Source organism: Balaenoptera musculus, chromosome 7 (genome assembly GCF_009873245.2).
Source record: "Balaenoptera musculus isolate JJ_BM4_2016_0621 chromosome 7, mBalMus1.pri.v3, whole genome shotgun sequence".
NCBI classification, from domain to species: domain Eukaryota; kingdom Metazoa; phylum Chordata; class Mammalia; order Artiodactyla; family Balaenopteridae; genus Balaenoptera; species Balaenoptera musculus.
Window position 1 is genome coordinate 86,242,906 of NC_045791.1, and position 16,116 is coordinate 86,259,021.

Genomic DNA, 16,116 nt, shown 5'->3' on the forward strand with positions numbered 1-16,116 from the left:
GAAGTTTTGCATTTGAAGTAGTCATATTTATCAGTACTCTCTTAAAATAGTTGGGGATGTTATTTTCTTTAGGAATCCTTTCATATTGGTTATAAATATTTTCTCCATAGTTTTCTTTGTTTTGCCTTTGCTATGTCTCCAGTTCATCTAAAGTTGGCTTTTTTTGATACATGGTGGTATGAAATAGGGATTTGGTTTCTCCACATGAATGACTCATTTTTTCCCTCAGCATTTCTTAAACAGTTATTTTCCTGCAGATTTGTAACTTTATTGAGTATCAGTGTCAGTATCCACATATGTTAGTATATGATTTTGGGGCTCTCCATTCTTTTGCATCTCCCTATTTGCCTGACTCTACCAATATTCTACAGTCTTATTATTATAGCTCTTTTCTAATTTTTGTTATTGACTTTAATAAATTAATAATAAATTTTATAAAAGGTTTTGTGCACCTATTAAGAAAATCCTGTGGACATGTTCTCCTATAATCTTTTTAGGTAGTAAATTAATAGATTTTCTAATAATAAATCATCCTTAAATTCCTGGGGAAGACCCAATTTGTGCATTGCTGGATGTAGTTTGTTAGTGTTTTATTATTTTTACATTGTGCTCATAAATGAGTGTGGCTTTTCGTTTTCCTTTCCTGCTCTGTTCTTGTCTGGTTTCAGTAGCAAATTTATAATAGCCTCATGAAAAGAATGTTCCCTCTTTTTTCTGTCTTTGGAACACTTTGTATAAAACTAGAAATACCTGTTTCCTTAATGTTTAATGAAATTTGGCTGTAAACCTTCTGGGCTTGATATGTTTTAAAAATAAATTTTATTTACCACTGTTCAATTTTTAAAGGTGGTGGGTCTATTTAGGTTTTAATTTCTTCTTGAATCAATTTGGTTGGATAAATATGTGTTCATGTAGGTATTCAAACTTTTAATTCCATTGTTCATAGTGTTTTCCCTCATTTTTGAAACCATCACCATATCTAGTTATGTCTGCTTTTTCAGTGATAGTATTTTGATCATACATTTTACTACATTTCTTGATTAATTTTTATTAGTTTTATCAAAGAAATAACATTTGTTTTTGTTAATCCTATCTATCTTTGTTTAATATTTCATTAGTATATGCTCCTATTTTATCTTTTTTTATTCTGTACTATTTGGGGGTTTATTTACTTTTTTTTAACCTATTGAAGTAGATGCTTACTTCATTATTTTTCACTTCATTATGTTTCCTTTATCCTGCTATAAGCATGTAGATCTCTAAATGTTCCTCTCATTCCACTTTATCTGTATCTCACACGTTTTCATATGTGGAATCATTATCATTCCATGTAATATTTTAAAAATTCTAATTGTAACTTTTTATTTGACCCATGAGCTATTTCAAAGTGTATTTCTAAATTTGCTAACTGATTAGAGCTTTTCTTTTGGCTATTAGTTTCTACTGGAATTCAACTATGGTGAGAGTACTAGGTTTATGTGAGATGTTGAGTTTTCAGTTTCTTTTGAGACTTCATTTGTAAACACTGCAAGGTACAAGAAAATAATGTTAAGTGTGTTATTCAGATCTCCTATATTCTTACTAATCTTTGTATGCTTGATCTACTATTTGCTAGAAAATGTGTGTTAAAATACTACTACTATTATTTATTTGTCTATTTTCCCCTTACAAGTCTCTTAGGTCTTGCTTTAAGCATTTGGTAGCATTCTTGTTAGGTATGTACAATACATGTTTAGAATTAGCATAGCTTCCTAAGTTTTTCTTTTAACATTATGGTGACAATCTTTATATCTAATAATACTTTTACCTCAAAGTTTATTTTTTATTATTGCTACACCAACTTCCTTTTAGTTATATTTGCATATCTATACCCATTCTCTCCCTTCTTAAACTTCTGTGCCCTCAACTTTTAGGATTTTCTTTTGTAATTAGCATGTGACTAAACCTTGTTTTTTAAATCCAATGTGAACATTCTTGTCTTTTATCCCATGAATGTATTCAGTATTTATTTTGATAACTGCCATTTTGGATTTATATTTTCCATTTTATTTTATTTTGTGCTTTTTATATACTCTGCTTTTTATGTTTCTTTTTTCTCTTCTGCTCTGCCTGTTAACTGATTGAGTTTTCTCTAATCTCCTTTTTTCTTCTATTGGAAGGAAATTTTCTATTATATGGCTACCATTGAAATGGTAAATCTTGGCTAAATATTATTGTTGTAAAACACAGATTAATATCTGGCAATTTATACTCTTTATACTTCCTGTTAAACCTTTCTTGATTACTACCAAACTTTTTTTCATCCATCCAGTTAAATTTCAGAACAGTATAATTGATTTATAAAAGATAAATCCCTTTGGAATTTTGGTTAGAATTTGTGATATTGTGATTTATAAAAAGAAATATATGATATTTGGTCTTTGTCCTTGTTTCTGGTACAAAGATCCTACACGCCTTAGAGTTTCCTAAGTGATGAGAGGAACAAAGGTGTCTTTTGTTATGTTAATGAGGTGACTTTTGGACAGCATCTAAGGTTAAGGGCTGACTGCCAGGAGAACTAATCACGTGATTAGAGGGCTGGAAATTTTAGCCTCACCCCTGACCTCCCAAAAGGGGAGACAGACTGGAATTTGAATTAGTTGCCAATGGCCAGTGATTTAATCAATCGTGCCTATGTAATGAAGCCTCCATAAAAACCCAACAGAGAGGGTTCAGAGAGCTTCCAGGCTGGTGAACACATGGAAGTGCTGGGACAGTGGCGAGGCTGGAGAAGGCATGAAAGCTCCGTGCCCTTTCCCCATACCTTGCCTTATGCATCTTTTCTGTCTGGCTGTTCTTGAGTTATATCCTTTTATAGTAAACTGATAATCTAGTGAGTACATGAGTTTCCTGAATGCTGTTAGCCTCTCTAGTGAATTAATTAAACCCAAGGAGGGGACCATGGGAACATCTGATTTGTAGCCAGTCATGCAGAAGTACAGGTAACAACCTAGACTTGCAGCTGGAAGCTGAAGTCCTGGGGCAGGGGTTGTGGGAACCTCCAATCTAGAGCTAGTAGGTCAGAAGCACTGGTAACAGCCTGGACTTGTGACTGGTGTCTGAAGTGGAGTGGGAGCAGTCTTGTAGCACTGAACCCTTAACCTGTAGAATCTGACATTATCTCCAGGGAGGAGGTGTCAGAACTGAGTTATATTGTAGGACATCCAGTCGGTGTCCAGAGAATTGCTGGTGGTGTGGGAAACACTCCCTTCCTACCTCCACACATTGAAACTGGGTACAGAACACAAAAGAGAATTACATTAAACTTATGGGTTCCACCTATAAAGAGTGGAAATCTTTATAGAATTGAGTATTTATTCCAATGATTATAGTTTGTCTTTTTGTTTATTAAGATTTTTTTAAATGTTCTATAGTACTGTTCATAGTGGTTTCCAAGTGTCACCGGCTTCTTGTATTACCATTCTCTTTTAGTTTGTGGGTTGATGTTCTAGGCTAACTTGTTTAGTGCCTGTGCAATCCTTCCTAATATATCCTGATACTGATTTTTTTTTTCAGTGGTTTGTAAACCATAATATAGGACAATGATCAAATCTTATGTTGAGTGTTAGATATTCCCTACCTAAACTGATACCAACTGATGTTAAATTGATCTTTCTTTCCCTTACTTTTTGGAGTGGATATTTATCTTCAGTTTGTTAGGTCAAATATTATTTAAATTTGAATGTATTAATAAGTTATGTACATGGGCTTCTCATTGCAGTGGCTTCTCTTGTTGTGGAACACGGGCTCTAGGTGTGCAGGCTTGAGTAGTTGCAGCATGTGGGCTCAGTAGTTGTGGCACATGGACCCTAGAGTGTGTGAGCTTCAGTAGTTGTGGCATATAGGCTTAGTTGCTCCGTGGCATGCGGGATCTTCCTGAACCAGGGATCAAACCCGTGTCCCCCAAATTTTCAGACAGATTCTTAACCACTGTGCCACCAGGGAAATCCTGAAAAGGCCTTTCTTATTTACATTTTCAAAATGTTTATTGCTTATATGTACAAAAGCCATTGATTTCACCATCTTTTTGAATGCATTTCTGAAGTTTATCAGTTTATTCAAATAAATGAAGACAGGCAATAAGCGTGTAAACAAAATAGAATATAATTTCAAGTCATGCCACGTGCTATGAAGAAAATTAGAACAAGATGAAGAGATGAATAGTGGGAGAGTGAAGCCATTTCCCATAATGGTTAGGAAAGACCTCTCTGAAAAGATGACATTGGAACAGAACCCAGATAAAGCTTAGGTCATAAGGATAGAAATTTCCACATAGAGAAAAGCTCTGAAGCAGGCAAAAGCGTGATGTATTCAGGGGTAGTAAGAAGGTCAGTGTAAGTAGAGCACAACTACCAGATGTATCCAGATGGGTCCCATCAGGAAGGAGAAACCACACAGTAATTTGAACAGTGCAAGTTTAATATTGTGAATTATTAAGTATAACAGAGGATTGGGGGATTGGGGTAATGAGGGACCAGCTAGTAAGAAGTAAAGAGAATTCTAAAGAACATAGAAATAGCAGATATAATGGAACAGTCACCGACTTTGAAGCTCAGACACAACACCCAAGGAAGAAGCCCCTCCAGGACTGAGATCCAGACCTTGTTGGAGAGGACGGAGTCACACCTCACTGAATGGCAGAGAAGTCTGCGTGGTGCTGTATCAGGGGAACTTGCTGGAAATCTGCCCTCTGGAACTTGTCAGAAATCCACTCTCTAGGGTGCTAGGGAAAGCTGTTCATGGGGGGGCCTCTTAGCAGTAGCACTTTGCTACAGAACTTCCTGAAACGGGATGTGCCAGGGGAGCTGTTGGCCCCTGGGTGCTGCCGGCCACTGATCACGGTAGGAGCTGGGCACAGGAAGTCAGAACCAGGAAGCAGAATTCTTTCCTCTTGCAATACCTATTCCATTCCCTCTACTGACAACGCTTAACATCGTGCCAGCTGTCAACAGAAAAATATTTAAAGGACCCGAATCCATTTTCACAGAGCAAGCAGAAAAGATGAATTTGGAGTTAAGAGGCAAAAATAAATAACTGGCACACCAGTGCAAGCATGATAATGAGGTTAGAGTGATAGACACAGCCAGATTATGCAGGCCATGTTGGCCACTGTAAACAGCTTGCATTTTATTTTAAGATTTTTATTTAAAAGTCTATTGGAGGTGTTTGAGCAGAGGAGTGGAGAAACGAGAGAGGAAGCAATAAGACTAGGAAGAAGTAACTGCAGTAAAGCCTAATGGGACATGTTGGGGTCTGTGGAGCTGATGCAAAGTGGTTGGAAGGAGAATCTATGGGACCTCCTGATGGATTAAAAGTTGCCATGCTGTTGATGTCCAAAGCGTATTCTAGCTCCCTGTAAGAGGGATAAACTCTAACATTCCATACGTAGGAAATTATATGAAGAGACGCTTTCTACCATCAGTTGACTGCCCACTCGGTTAAATAATTAGTATCGTAGCAACTTATGTGGTTGAATTGTAACTTATACTTAGTTTGCTACTTCAATTAAAATATTCAAGAATATTAGACTACAAGATAGCATCAACGGTCACAACCATCGTGTATATAGACAGTCACCCCTCCACATGCCAGACACTGCTAACGAGAGTAGAGAGGAGAAAGGGCATCACGTGCTTTGGTAGGGGAGCAGAAAGGCTATGAAAATGATTCACAGGGCCCCAGACCTGGTCGGGGTTTGTATATCTGAACTTTTTACTGCACCCACAGTAAGAAATATGTTTTACTCATGACTCATGGCAAGTATGTAAAGTGAAACAGAAGTATCACCAACCATACAAATCCTTACTCCATTTGTTGCATTTTGATAGTTTTTATTCTAGTTAACATTTTAATAATAGTCATATCCTTTTGAATTAATTTCTTGAACCAGTAATGAGTCATAACCTCCAATTCAAAAAGTATGTGCCTAGTAAATTAAGGAGAACCTCTCCTTCTCGCTCTCAGTGGCTGCCTTTTTTTTTTTTTTTTTTTTCTGAAGCTCTTCCTGTGTGGGTGGCACCATTTGCTAATTGATAGCAGGGTATAAAATTTTCTCTTTTGCATCATTTAATTCAGGAAGAAATTATGCTGGGGGTTAATTTCAGATTTTAGATTTAAGATTCCATCTTTGGATTCCAGAAGTTCTAAGTTTATAATTTGTCATGTATTGTCTATCATTCTCACCAGACCATACGTTCCTCAAGGTGAGGAAGTTGAACTTACATATCTTCCTATCCCCTGAGATACCTGAGATGCTGAGTAATTGCTTAAAACTAATTTGTAGTGCAATTAAGTTGAACATTAAATAATGAATGTATTGTGTGTTTCAACTGAATAATAGAATTCCAGAATTCTGAGATTTTTTTAAAAATTAGTTTTGCTGTCTTATATGGACATATGACTTTAGAATTTTCAAAATGATTTCATTTTCCTCAGAGTATAACTTCTGTTTGTTTAGCACCTTGCAGTTTCCTTGGCTCCTTTACATAATATTATCAAACTGAAATTAAAATATCCCAATGAAGTACACAATATTATGCCCATTTCTATCAAGGTACAAGTCAACCTGAAAGCTTAGCATAAAAGAAACATCATGATCTGAACCTCATCTGTTTTTATAGACTCTCATCAGTGTCCACCACCCAAATTACTCACCAGCTATACCAACTGCGTGATTCTCCCCCACCAACTTAAAACTCATGATTTTTAAGAAAATCCTTGCCTTCGTAGGCATTGTTCGCTCTGACTGAAATGCTGATCCGCTCTCCTGACTCATCCTCAACTTTGCCTGTATAATTGCTACCTATCCTTCAAAACTCTCTCAAATGTCTCTACTTCTAGGTAGTATCTAGCAAAAGCAAAATGAGTGAGACCAGTTAGGAGGACAGTAGAGTAAACCAGACAAGAGATAAGTGAATGAATAAATGACCAAATGAGAAAAGCAGAGCTATAAGCTACATTGTGCCTCCCCTTGGAATGTATGACTGCCAGGATAATCATGTTCTTTCTGCCATTGGGAACAGGGTCTCTCTCGTGATTCCTCCGTGCCAAAGGTCCCGCTATGCCACCTACTTTGACGTTGCTGTTCTTCGCTGCCTACTCCAGCCCCATTGGTCTGAGGAGGGCACTCAGTGGTCTCTGATGTACTATCTACAAAGGCTGAGACACATGTTGGAAGAGAAGCCAGAAAAGCCCACAGAGCCGGATATTCCTCTCCTGCCCAGACCCAGAAGTAGCTCCATGGTGGCGGCAGCTCCCTCACTAGTGAACACACACAAAACCCAAGTAAGAGAAACTTGGTCCATTATCATTTGAACCAACAACTTCAGCCATAACAGATTCTTTTTTTCTTCTGTGCATCCAGCTCTTATTTATCCCAGTGCTGACTGTTGGATTGGTGGGTTACTCTGATGCTATTTTTCCATCTTTTACTGCTGGATCCTTCTGCTGTTCTTAAGCATTTAATTGACCATTGAAAGAGGTGCTATCTAAATGTCTCTTACACACAGTTATCTAGAGTAAGCCTCTGTTGATCCAGAATAATGGAAAATGGATCCTCTGGCTAATCAAAATGCTAGTTAATCGAGAGTTTTCACATATAAGTGTCCATTAATGATATTATAAAATGCATGACACTAGCATTTTACTGAACGTGATTTAACCTCCTTTGGCACAGCTCAACATTTTCCAGTGCCTCAGTGTCATCATTAGCAATATCATTTTTTGATATATAGTCTTGTTCTTTATTATAGATGTTTGGAGGAATAAACTGAATGTGCACTGATGACATCCCCCTGAAAATCACTTTTTGATAAGTGAAAGTCCTAATACCAGCTTGAATACTTGTTCTTTTCATCTTTTTCATCAATACCACATATTGAATATGTAGAGAAAAGTACGATTCACTGTGTGTTCCAGTTGTTTGGGCTTACTGAAATGTGATTTGGCTGTGTCTAAAAGACGTCTGCATATTCTGAAAATAAACAGGAGCAATAACTGAATGAAAAGGAAATATGCTCTGTTTTAGTAATAGATGATTCTGCCCAAAGTGAATATCTCCTCTGGTGAATCATTAAATGTAAAACCACTTTTTTTTTTTTTTTAATAGAAAGAGAAAAAGAGATACCTGTCCCCTCCTTATTTTCTTAGCTTTCCTAAATCTGGAACTTTGTAGTGTCACTGTTGAAACTCCAAACAGAAGTTACAATTAATATGAAATATATCTCTAAGTCCTTGATCATTAATCTACCTTTATTAAGGATCTCACCATGAAGTGTAATGAAGAGGAAAAATCTCTCAGCTCTGAGGCTTTTTCCAAAGTTTCATTGACCAACCTACGTAGGTCTGCAGTCCCGGATCTTTCTTCAGACCTTGGCATGAACATTTTTAAGAAGGTGAGTAGAACCATTTATGGTCTTTGCATTTTGGTAATAAAAAAAAAAAAAATACACAGTGGGGCATGAGGTGCTTCTGATCATGCTGCAGAGTTGGGTGGGATGAGGAAGGGACTTCAGAACAGAGGTCCACTCCCAATTATAGCACTGGCTGGAAGCATGACCTTGGGCAGCATGACCTTGGGCAGCATGACCTTGGGCAAGTCCCTCCTTGTGCATGAGTACTTCCCATTCTACATGTTATGTGGGGTTGTTACAGAACTCAGTCCTGATGATGTGTGTAAAGTGCTTTTAGTAGTGCGGTTATGGAGATGGTTGTAGAAGCAGTAATGGTAACTTACATTTGTATGGCTCATTCTCATTTTACCTAGCACTTTATATAAATAATTCTCATTTAATCCAATGAGATTTTTATACTCCACAATTTATACCTAAGAAACTGAGTCTTAACTGCAGTTCTTAAAGTGATGGGATCATCATGGAACATTTATTCTTGAAGTCATCTCTGTTTTAAAGGCAACAGACAAACCAAGCTTTGTTGATAAAGTAGTAAATCCTTCTAACTGACCCCTAGGTTTACGACCATCACTTCCCTTTGTGAATGACAGTGTAGGTTTCCATTCAACAAACATTTATTGAACATCCATAAGAAGCTAGAACCATAAAGGTGGGAAATTAAAGGTGGAGTCTTTGTGCAAATAAACTGACTTGGGAGTCAATTGACTGGGGTTCAAATTCCAGCCCTACCACTTTCTACCCATGTGATACTGGCAAAATGATATTGGTTTCTTCATCTATAAATGGGTACATAATATACTAACCTCAAAAGGTTATGAGGATTGAGGTAATGCATGTAAAGTCTTTATTGTGCCTGGTACTTAGCAAGTACTCAATAAATGTTAATTATTATTCTCAAAAAAAAAAAAAAAAAAAAAGAAATGGGACTGAGCCTTAAAAACCTTATGTAGTCTTTGAAAGGTTGAGTTCAAACTCAAAACTAGGTCTTCTAACTAAATAATTCATGCTCTTATGAATCCACACTTCACCTCTCTATAAGTGAATGGAGCTAATCAAATAGAAAATAATATGTGTACAATAATATATGTGTGATGGCTTATTTTTCTCTTTTGCAAAATGACTGGTTTATGTCAATGAATAACACAGAATTAACAACCTATCTATGAACTCAGAGTGTTGCTACACAAGTAGTCCTCTGCCTTCATTGATGATGCAGTCATAAGCAATGGCTGTAGTTTTTCTAAAAATGTCATTCAGTGGGGGCAAAAGAGGTTTTCCATACTGGCTGCACATGAGAATCTCTGCAGAACTTTAAAAAATTCAAGTGCCCAGGCCTGACCCCAGACCTATTAAGTCACAATGGCTAAAGGTTAGGCCCAGACATCGATATATTTTAAAAGATTTCCAAGCAATTCTAAACTCTTAGTTATACTGGACCTTGAACTTATTTGACTGGTAGGAGTAATAGAGTTGCCTCTCCTTATGGACAGAGGCACACATTTGAAGTTGTTTGGCTGAAACAATGTATCTCAGTCTGGAGAAATGGAACAGAAAAAGACTGGCTGGTCCAAGTGATGACTCAGGAATCCTATACCCTAACCCAGGGTTTCTCAAGTTTTACCAAGCATCAGAATCACCTACAGGGCTTATTAAAACACATTGCTGGCTTCCCCTTTTGGGTTTCTGATCCAGTACGTCTGGGGTTGAACCTGAAAATTTGCATTTCTGACAATTTCCCAGGCACTGATGCTGCTGGTCTAGGAACTACACTTTGAGAACCACTCCTCAAACCCAACCCAGCAAAAAAAAACCCCAGGAAATACATTATCTTTTCCTTAGTTTCCTTCACTCTTTTGACACATTGTAGAAATTTCTTCCATCTCTATTGGATGACATTCAGTGACTTTCCAGGTCTCCTTTTCCTGAAACATTTCCTGTATTTTACCCCAGATCATGGAGCCCTTTGGGAAGCAAACTGTAACCTTGCCTTTGCCCTGTGCCTGACCCTTCATCTCTCATTTCTGTAGTTCAAGAGCCGCAAAGAAGACAGAGAGAGAAAAGGTTCCATCCCATTCCACCACGCGGGGAAGAGGCGGCCTCGGAGAATGGGAGTGCCATTCCTGCTGCATGAGGACCACCTGGATGTGTCCCCCACCTGCAGCGCATTCTCCTTCGGAAGTTTCTCTGGGCTTGGAGAAGACAGGCGAGGCATGGAAAAAGGAGGCTGGCAAACCACCATTTTAGGTGACCACAAGGACCTTCCAAAGTAGGGCAGAGCTTCAGTGACCTGTTTAGAAATCTGGATCTAGGGCTCCCAGGGAAATCTGGATCTTTCTTGAATAGTTTAGTCAAGGAATTTGGGCCCAAATACAGGCTCCCCAGGACCAAAATAATGCTGTGTCTTCATAGCCAAAGAAATGCAGATAATTGAATCATGCAGCAATCCTGTATAATTAGACAGGTCATAGCCCTATTTCTTAGATCATTCTATAGTTCAATGATTTTATTTTATTGAAGTATAGTTGATATACAATATTGTGTTAATTTCTTCTGTACAGCAAAGTGACTCAGACATATATATATATATTCTTTTTCATATTATTTTCCATTATGATTTGTCACAGGATATTGACTATAGTTCCCTGTGCTGTACAGTAGGATGTTGTTTATCCATCCTATATATAATAGTTTGCCTCTGCTAATCCCCAATTCCCATGCCTTCTCTCTCCTACCCCACCCCCCTCCACCTTGGCAACTGCAAGTTTGTGCTCTATATTAGATCATTCTTGATGTGGACACATGGCCTTAGAGGGTTCTGGGCATTAACTTTCATTGTGAATCCAAAGACAGACTTCTCTTTAACTCAGATATCAAAAAAGGAAGATGTAAAGAAAAGAAAAAGGAGCTTTTTTTTTTTTTTCTTTCTGGATGTCATATTAAGAAGGCCAGCTTAAAAGCAAGAGCTGACAGCTAGCGGGGACCTAACAGATGGTTTCTGACATTTGGCTTAGATTGGGGCTGACCTTATCACAGGCAGCGTCATCAATCATCTCGACCCTGAATGTTCCCAAGGCAAGCTAGTCGGCTGTGCCTCACATACTGCCTAATGTCCCCTCACTATCACTGCTGTCCTTTGGACAGACAGAATCTTGGCAGAATCTTCAGATTTTCAAACCCTCTTGTGGTGCTCTTGTCCATCTCAGGGAAATTTAGCCGGCGGGGCAGCTCGGACGCGGCCACTGAGATGGAGAGCCTGAGCGGCAGGCACTCCCACTCTCATCACACGCTGGTGAGTGACCTGCCGGACCACTCCAACAGCCATGGGGAAAACACCGTCAAGGAAGGTGGGTTGGAGGCGGCCCCTGCAGGTGGGCGTCCAGGTTCTGTTTCCTGTTTTTACTCCATGTTCCATTTTCATTGTAATCTGGCTCCGTGTGCTTTTTGAAAAATTGCATTCGTGTATTACATTGCTTGATAATTTACTTGTGAGCCATTCTTAAAATTTCCTTAGTAGCAAGAGCTATTGGATAGCACACTATGAACACCATGCCTCTCAGGGAAAGCAAGGGCAAGCCATTCATAGTTGTTTTCAAAAGAGCATAGACCTACAGGGCTAGGAGAAACTTGAGGGCATCTATGATGTCCCTCTGAAGGGCTTGTCCACTTTCTGTGGGAGGAAAGTCCCTGCCTTCCAAGGCCACCTATTCCCTTTCCAGACAGCTGCTATTTTGTGCTTTATGTGGAGCAAATGTGTGTCTCTGGATGGGATCCAAGATGGGGGTTTCTTATTCTGTGCTCTTAACCTATGAGCATAAATGTAGTCCCTCTTTTCCCTGGGCTGTACTTCAAGTATTTGATGACATCTATTAGTTACCACCACAAATTTATGTTCCATTATTCTTAAGCAAAGGAGAAAAAGAATCTTTCTTGTTTGCTGTTACCTAAATATACTAGATAAAACCAAATATTTTAACAGCTATTTACTTGTGGGGAATACTTCAACCAAACTAGTTTAACTATACCAGTAGGGTCTATCATCTAACAGTGAGTAAAATGCACCTGTTAGACAAAAAATTCTAGCCTGGGTCTCAAGGAAGCCAGTTAAGAATTCACATTTTCTGTAGCCTTCATTGTTTATCAGATATTACATGACTTAACATCATGGGAGTTGAGAATAGCTTTGAGACTACTAGTCAAATATCTGCTAATGCTGTGATCGTGGTCATGATTTAAATAGTAGTATAACTGTCTAACATGATGTCATACGTTAATATGGGGAAAACTAAGACATTGCTTTCCTTTTTTTAGTTCGATCCCAGATCTCCACTATCACAGTTGCAACCTTCAATACCACATTGGCGTCATTCAACGTAGGCTATGCAGACTTTTTCAGTGAGCATATGAGGAAGCTCTGCAACCAGGTGCCTATACCTGAGATGCCACATGAACCCCTGGCATGTGCAAACCTGCCTCGAAGCCTCACAGACTCCTGCATAAACTACAGCTACTTGGAAGACACAGAACATATTGATGGGACCAATAACTTTGTCCACAAGAATGGCATGCTTGATCTTTCTGTAAGGAGCAAGAATTTTTCTTACTGAAGCTTGAAAGATATAGAATCTTTGGCCCAGTTTTTACAATGTTGGATAAAATGTGCATATAAATTCTTAGAAATGTTAAGCCTTTAAATGAAAAAGCTACCCTTTTAAAAAATATATTTATTTATTTATTTGGTTGTGCTGGGTCTTAGTTGCGGCAGGCAGGCTCCTTAGTTGCGGCTCGCCAGCTCCTTAGTTGAGGCACATGGCCTCCTTAGTTTTGGCATAGATGTGGGATCTAGTTCCCTGACTAGGGATCGAACCCCGGCCCCCTGCATTGGGAGTGTGGAGTCTTAACCACTGTGCCACCAGCGAAGTCCCTGAAAAAGCTATCCTTTTAAAAAAAATTTCACAAGTGTATCACCCATCTTGGATGCACCTTTTCTTTTCTTTTTTTTCTTAAGCATTACATTAGATTTGATCTGATCTCAGAATATTTTTATAATCTAAAAACATTAGTGAATCCTGAATACACGTAGTAAATATATGTGTGTGTGTGTGTGTGTGTGTGCGCGCGCGCGCGCGCTAAGTCCTTCTTTCCTAGAATGGAAGTAAAAAATTCTCAGTTTGTTTCATTTTGTTATATAAGCAGCATGACTATAAACCACCCATATAGCAGGAGAAAATGAATAGAAGTCCATTAAAACATTTAAACCTGCATTCTCAAGAATGCCTGTCTTGATTATGGTTATTAGCATATGAAAGGGTTGTTATATTTTACAAATATGTCACACAATTTTTTATTTCACATTAGGGAACCTGGCTCAGCAAATAATTTAAAATATTAAAATCAATAAAAGGACATAATTTAAACATGCAAATATTTTGCTTTTAAAATTGAATGTAGATAATGATGCAATTGCGAATGTGCAAATGTTCCTCTATTTTGTGTGTAAGGAAACCATTTCTCTTCACCCATTATTGGTAGAAAGCATTATTGGCAGGGAATTATAACACTTTGATTTTAAAAATCAGTTGAACAAGTTTCCATTTGGGCAAATAATTACTCTCCCATTAATTCATTATGTTTTGTTATCTCCATTAACTGTCTATATTATGGCAAGTCTTATAGTCCTTAAGTGAGATAACACACTTATACATTTTTAATTCCTTGGGTGATTTGTACTCTATATTAAGCACATACACAAGATCCCAATGCAGCTTAATAAGATCATCTGAAAATTACCTGAATTATTTATGCTTAAGTGCATAGAACAGCCTAAAGGAAATGTATTAAATGGAATAACCAAATCTATTTAGGAAGAGGTAATTCAAGTAACTTAATCACTCTCAGTTTACTTTTGTCTTCCCCCAGGTGGTTCTGAAGGCTGTTTATCTTGTCCTTAACCATGACATCAGTTCTCGCATCTGCGATGTGGCACTGAACATTGTGGAATGCTTGCTTCAACTTGGTGTGGTGCCCTGTGTAGAAAAGAACAGAAAGAAGAGTGAAAACAAGGAAAATGTGACTGTGGAAAAAAGACCAAGTGAGGGAACGTTCCAGTTCAAAGGAGTATCTGGAAGTTCCACCTGTGGATTTGGGGGCCCTTCAGTTAGTGGAGCTGGAGATGGAGGAGGAGAAGATGGAAGAGGTGGTAATGGAGGAGGTGGAGGAGGTGATGGAGGTGGAGGTGGAGGAGGAGGAGGTGGCCCCTATGAGAAGAATGATAAGAACCAAGAGAAGGTATGACTGAACCACCTTTTGTGTCCTCTTGAAATGTTGTTCCTGATTTCTTTCCAATTCTTGCTTGCCAGCAATTTGTTGACTCAGAATAGCAGCTAGTCACTAGAGCAAGAAAGTGGTGAGTCTAGAAATCTCTTCATTAGGTTCTCAGCAGGCATTAGTAAAAACAGTTACGTGAAATTGTATCCTACATTCAAAAGCCATTGCCATCCAAGCAATGTTAGAACTAATTCCCTGGTCATGTTAATTCTGCAAGAGAATATCTCAGATACACTACATTGCCACAATTCTCAGTCTGCCAACAACAGTCTCTTTCTCAAAACTTTCAGGGTCTGACCTAATGGAGTGGCATTCTAGTCTTCTCAGGCTGCCAAAACAAAATACAATAGATTGGGTGACTTAAACTACAGAAATTTATTTCTCACAGTTCTGGACTCTGAGAAGTCCAAGGTCAAGGTGCCAGCAAGGTAGATTTCATTCTGAAGCATCTTCTCTTGGCTTGTAGGTGGCTGCCATTTTGCTATGTGCTCCCATGACATCTTTTTTCTATGTGCACACAGAGAAAGAGAGAGCAAGCTCTCCAGTGTCTCTTCTTATAAGGGCACGAATCCTATTGTACCAGGACTTCACTCTCATGACCTCATTTAACCCTAAAATTTACTTCCCAAAGGCCACATCTCCAAATGCCATCACCCTGGGGGGTTAGGGCGTCAACATATGAATTTGGGGGAGATGCAAACATTTAGTCCATAATAAGCAGTATAATTTTCCTGAAAAAATTTAAATAAAGTTCTTTCTCTTGATTTAAGGAACATATTTTTAGGTAGCCTACTTCAATCACAGGTAAAGGGAAAGAAAGGGAAAATTTTTGTTTAGTTAGTTGGTTTGGAAGACTAGCCTTGGTTCTCTTATGTCTCAGTGTGTCACTTCCAGGTGTCTTTAGCTTTCTTATTACTGATTGTTCCTGAATTTAATTCCCTTTGACTTGACAACACCTGATTTATGATCTCAGTGCTTAACGTCAATAATTAGTTTTCTCTTTTAATTTGAATTTTAAATAAGAACTACTGCAGCTTAAACTCATATAATTTATGCTGCTTTCAATTTGGGGTTTTAGTTGGAAAATGCTATTAAGGAATTGAAATCAACAAGAGATTTGAATCTCTAACAGGTGACAATCTACACATCAGGCCAAGTGTTTAGAAGTATAAGATTTCACTGTACAGAGTTCTACCACCTATATATTATCTAGAATATAAATTGTTATTTTCTTGTAAGCTATCAGGTTTTTACATCTGAATAAGTGTTCCAGTGCTCTTTCCTCTTTTATATTTTTTTCTCCATCTCTTTCCAGTCCTACCCGATGCATGTTTAATGTGCA

At 38.1% G+C, this 16,116-nt stretch overlaps 1 protein-coding gene across 6 annotated transcripts in view; it reads left to right on the plus strand.

Moving 5' to 3' along the window:
- Positions 1 to 16,116, plus strand: part of UNC80 (unc-80 homolog, NALCN channel complex subunit) — a 239,477-nt gene that overhangs the window by 31,416 nt on the left and 191,945 nt on the right. For all 6 annotated transcript variants that reach the window (XM_036858465.1, XM_036858466.1, XM_036858469.1 and 3 more), the window contains exons 8-13: positions 7,062 to 7,323; positions 8,298 to 8,432; positions 10,478 to 10,694; positions 11,654 to 11,794; positions 12,759 to 13,027; positions 14,367 to 14,735. In XM_036858465.1, the coding sequence (XP_036714360.1) occupies positions 7,062 to 7,323; positions 8,298 to 8,432; positions 10,478 to 10,694; positions 11,654 to 11,794; positions 12,759 to 13,027; positions 14,367 to 14,735 (1,393 nt within the window). The remainder of the gene's footprint in view (positions 1 to 7,061; positions 7,324 to 8,297; positions 8,433 to 10,477; positions 10,695 to 11,653; positions 11,795 to 12,758; positions 13,028 to 14,366; positions 14,736 to 16,116) is intronic.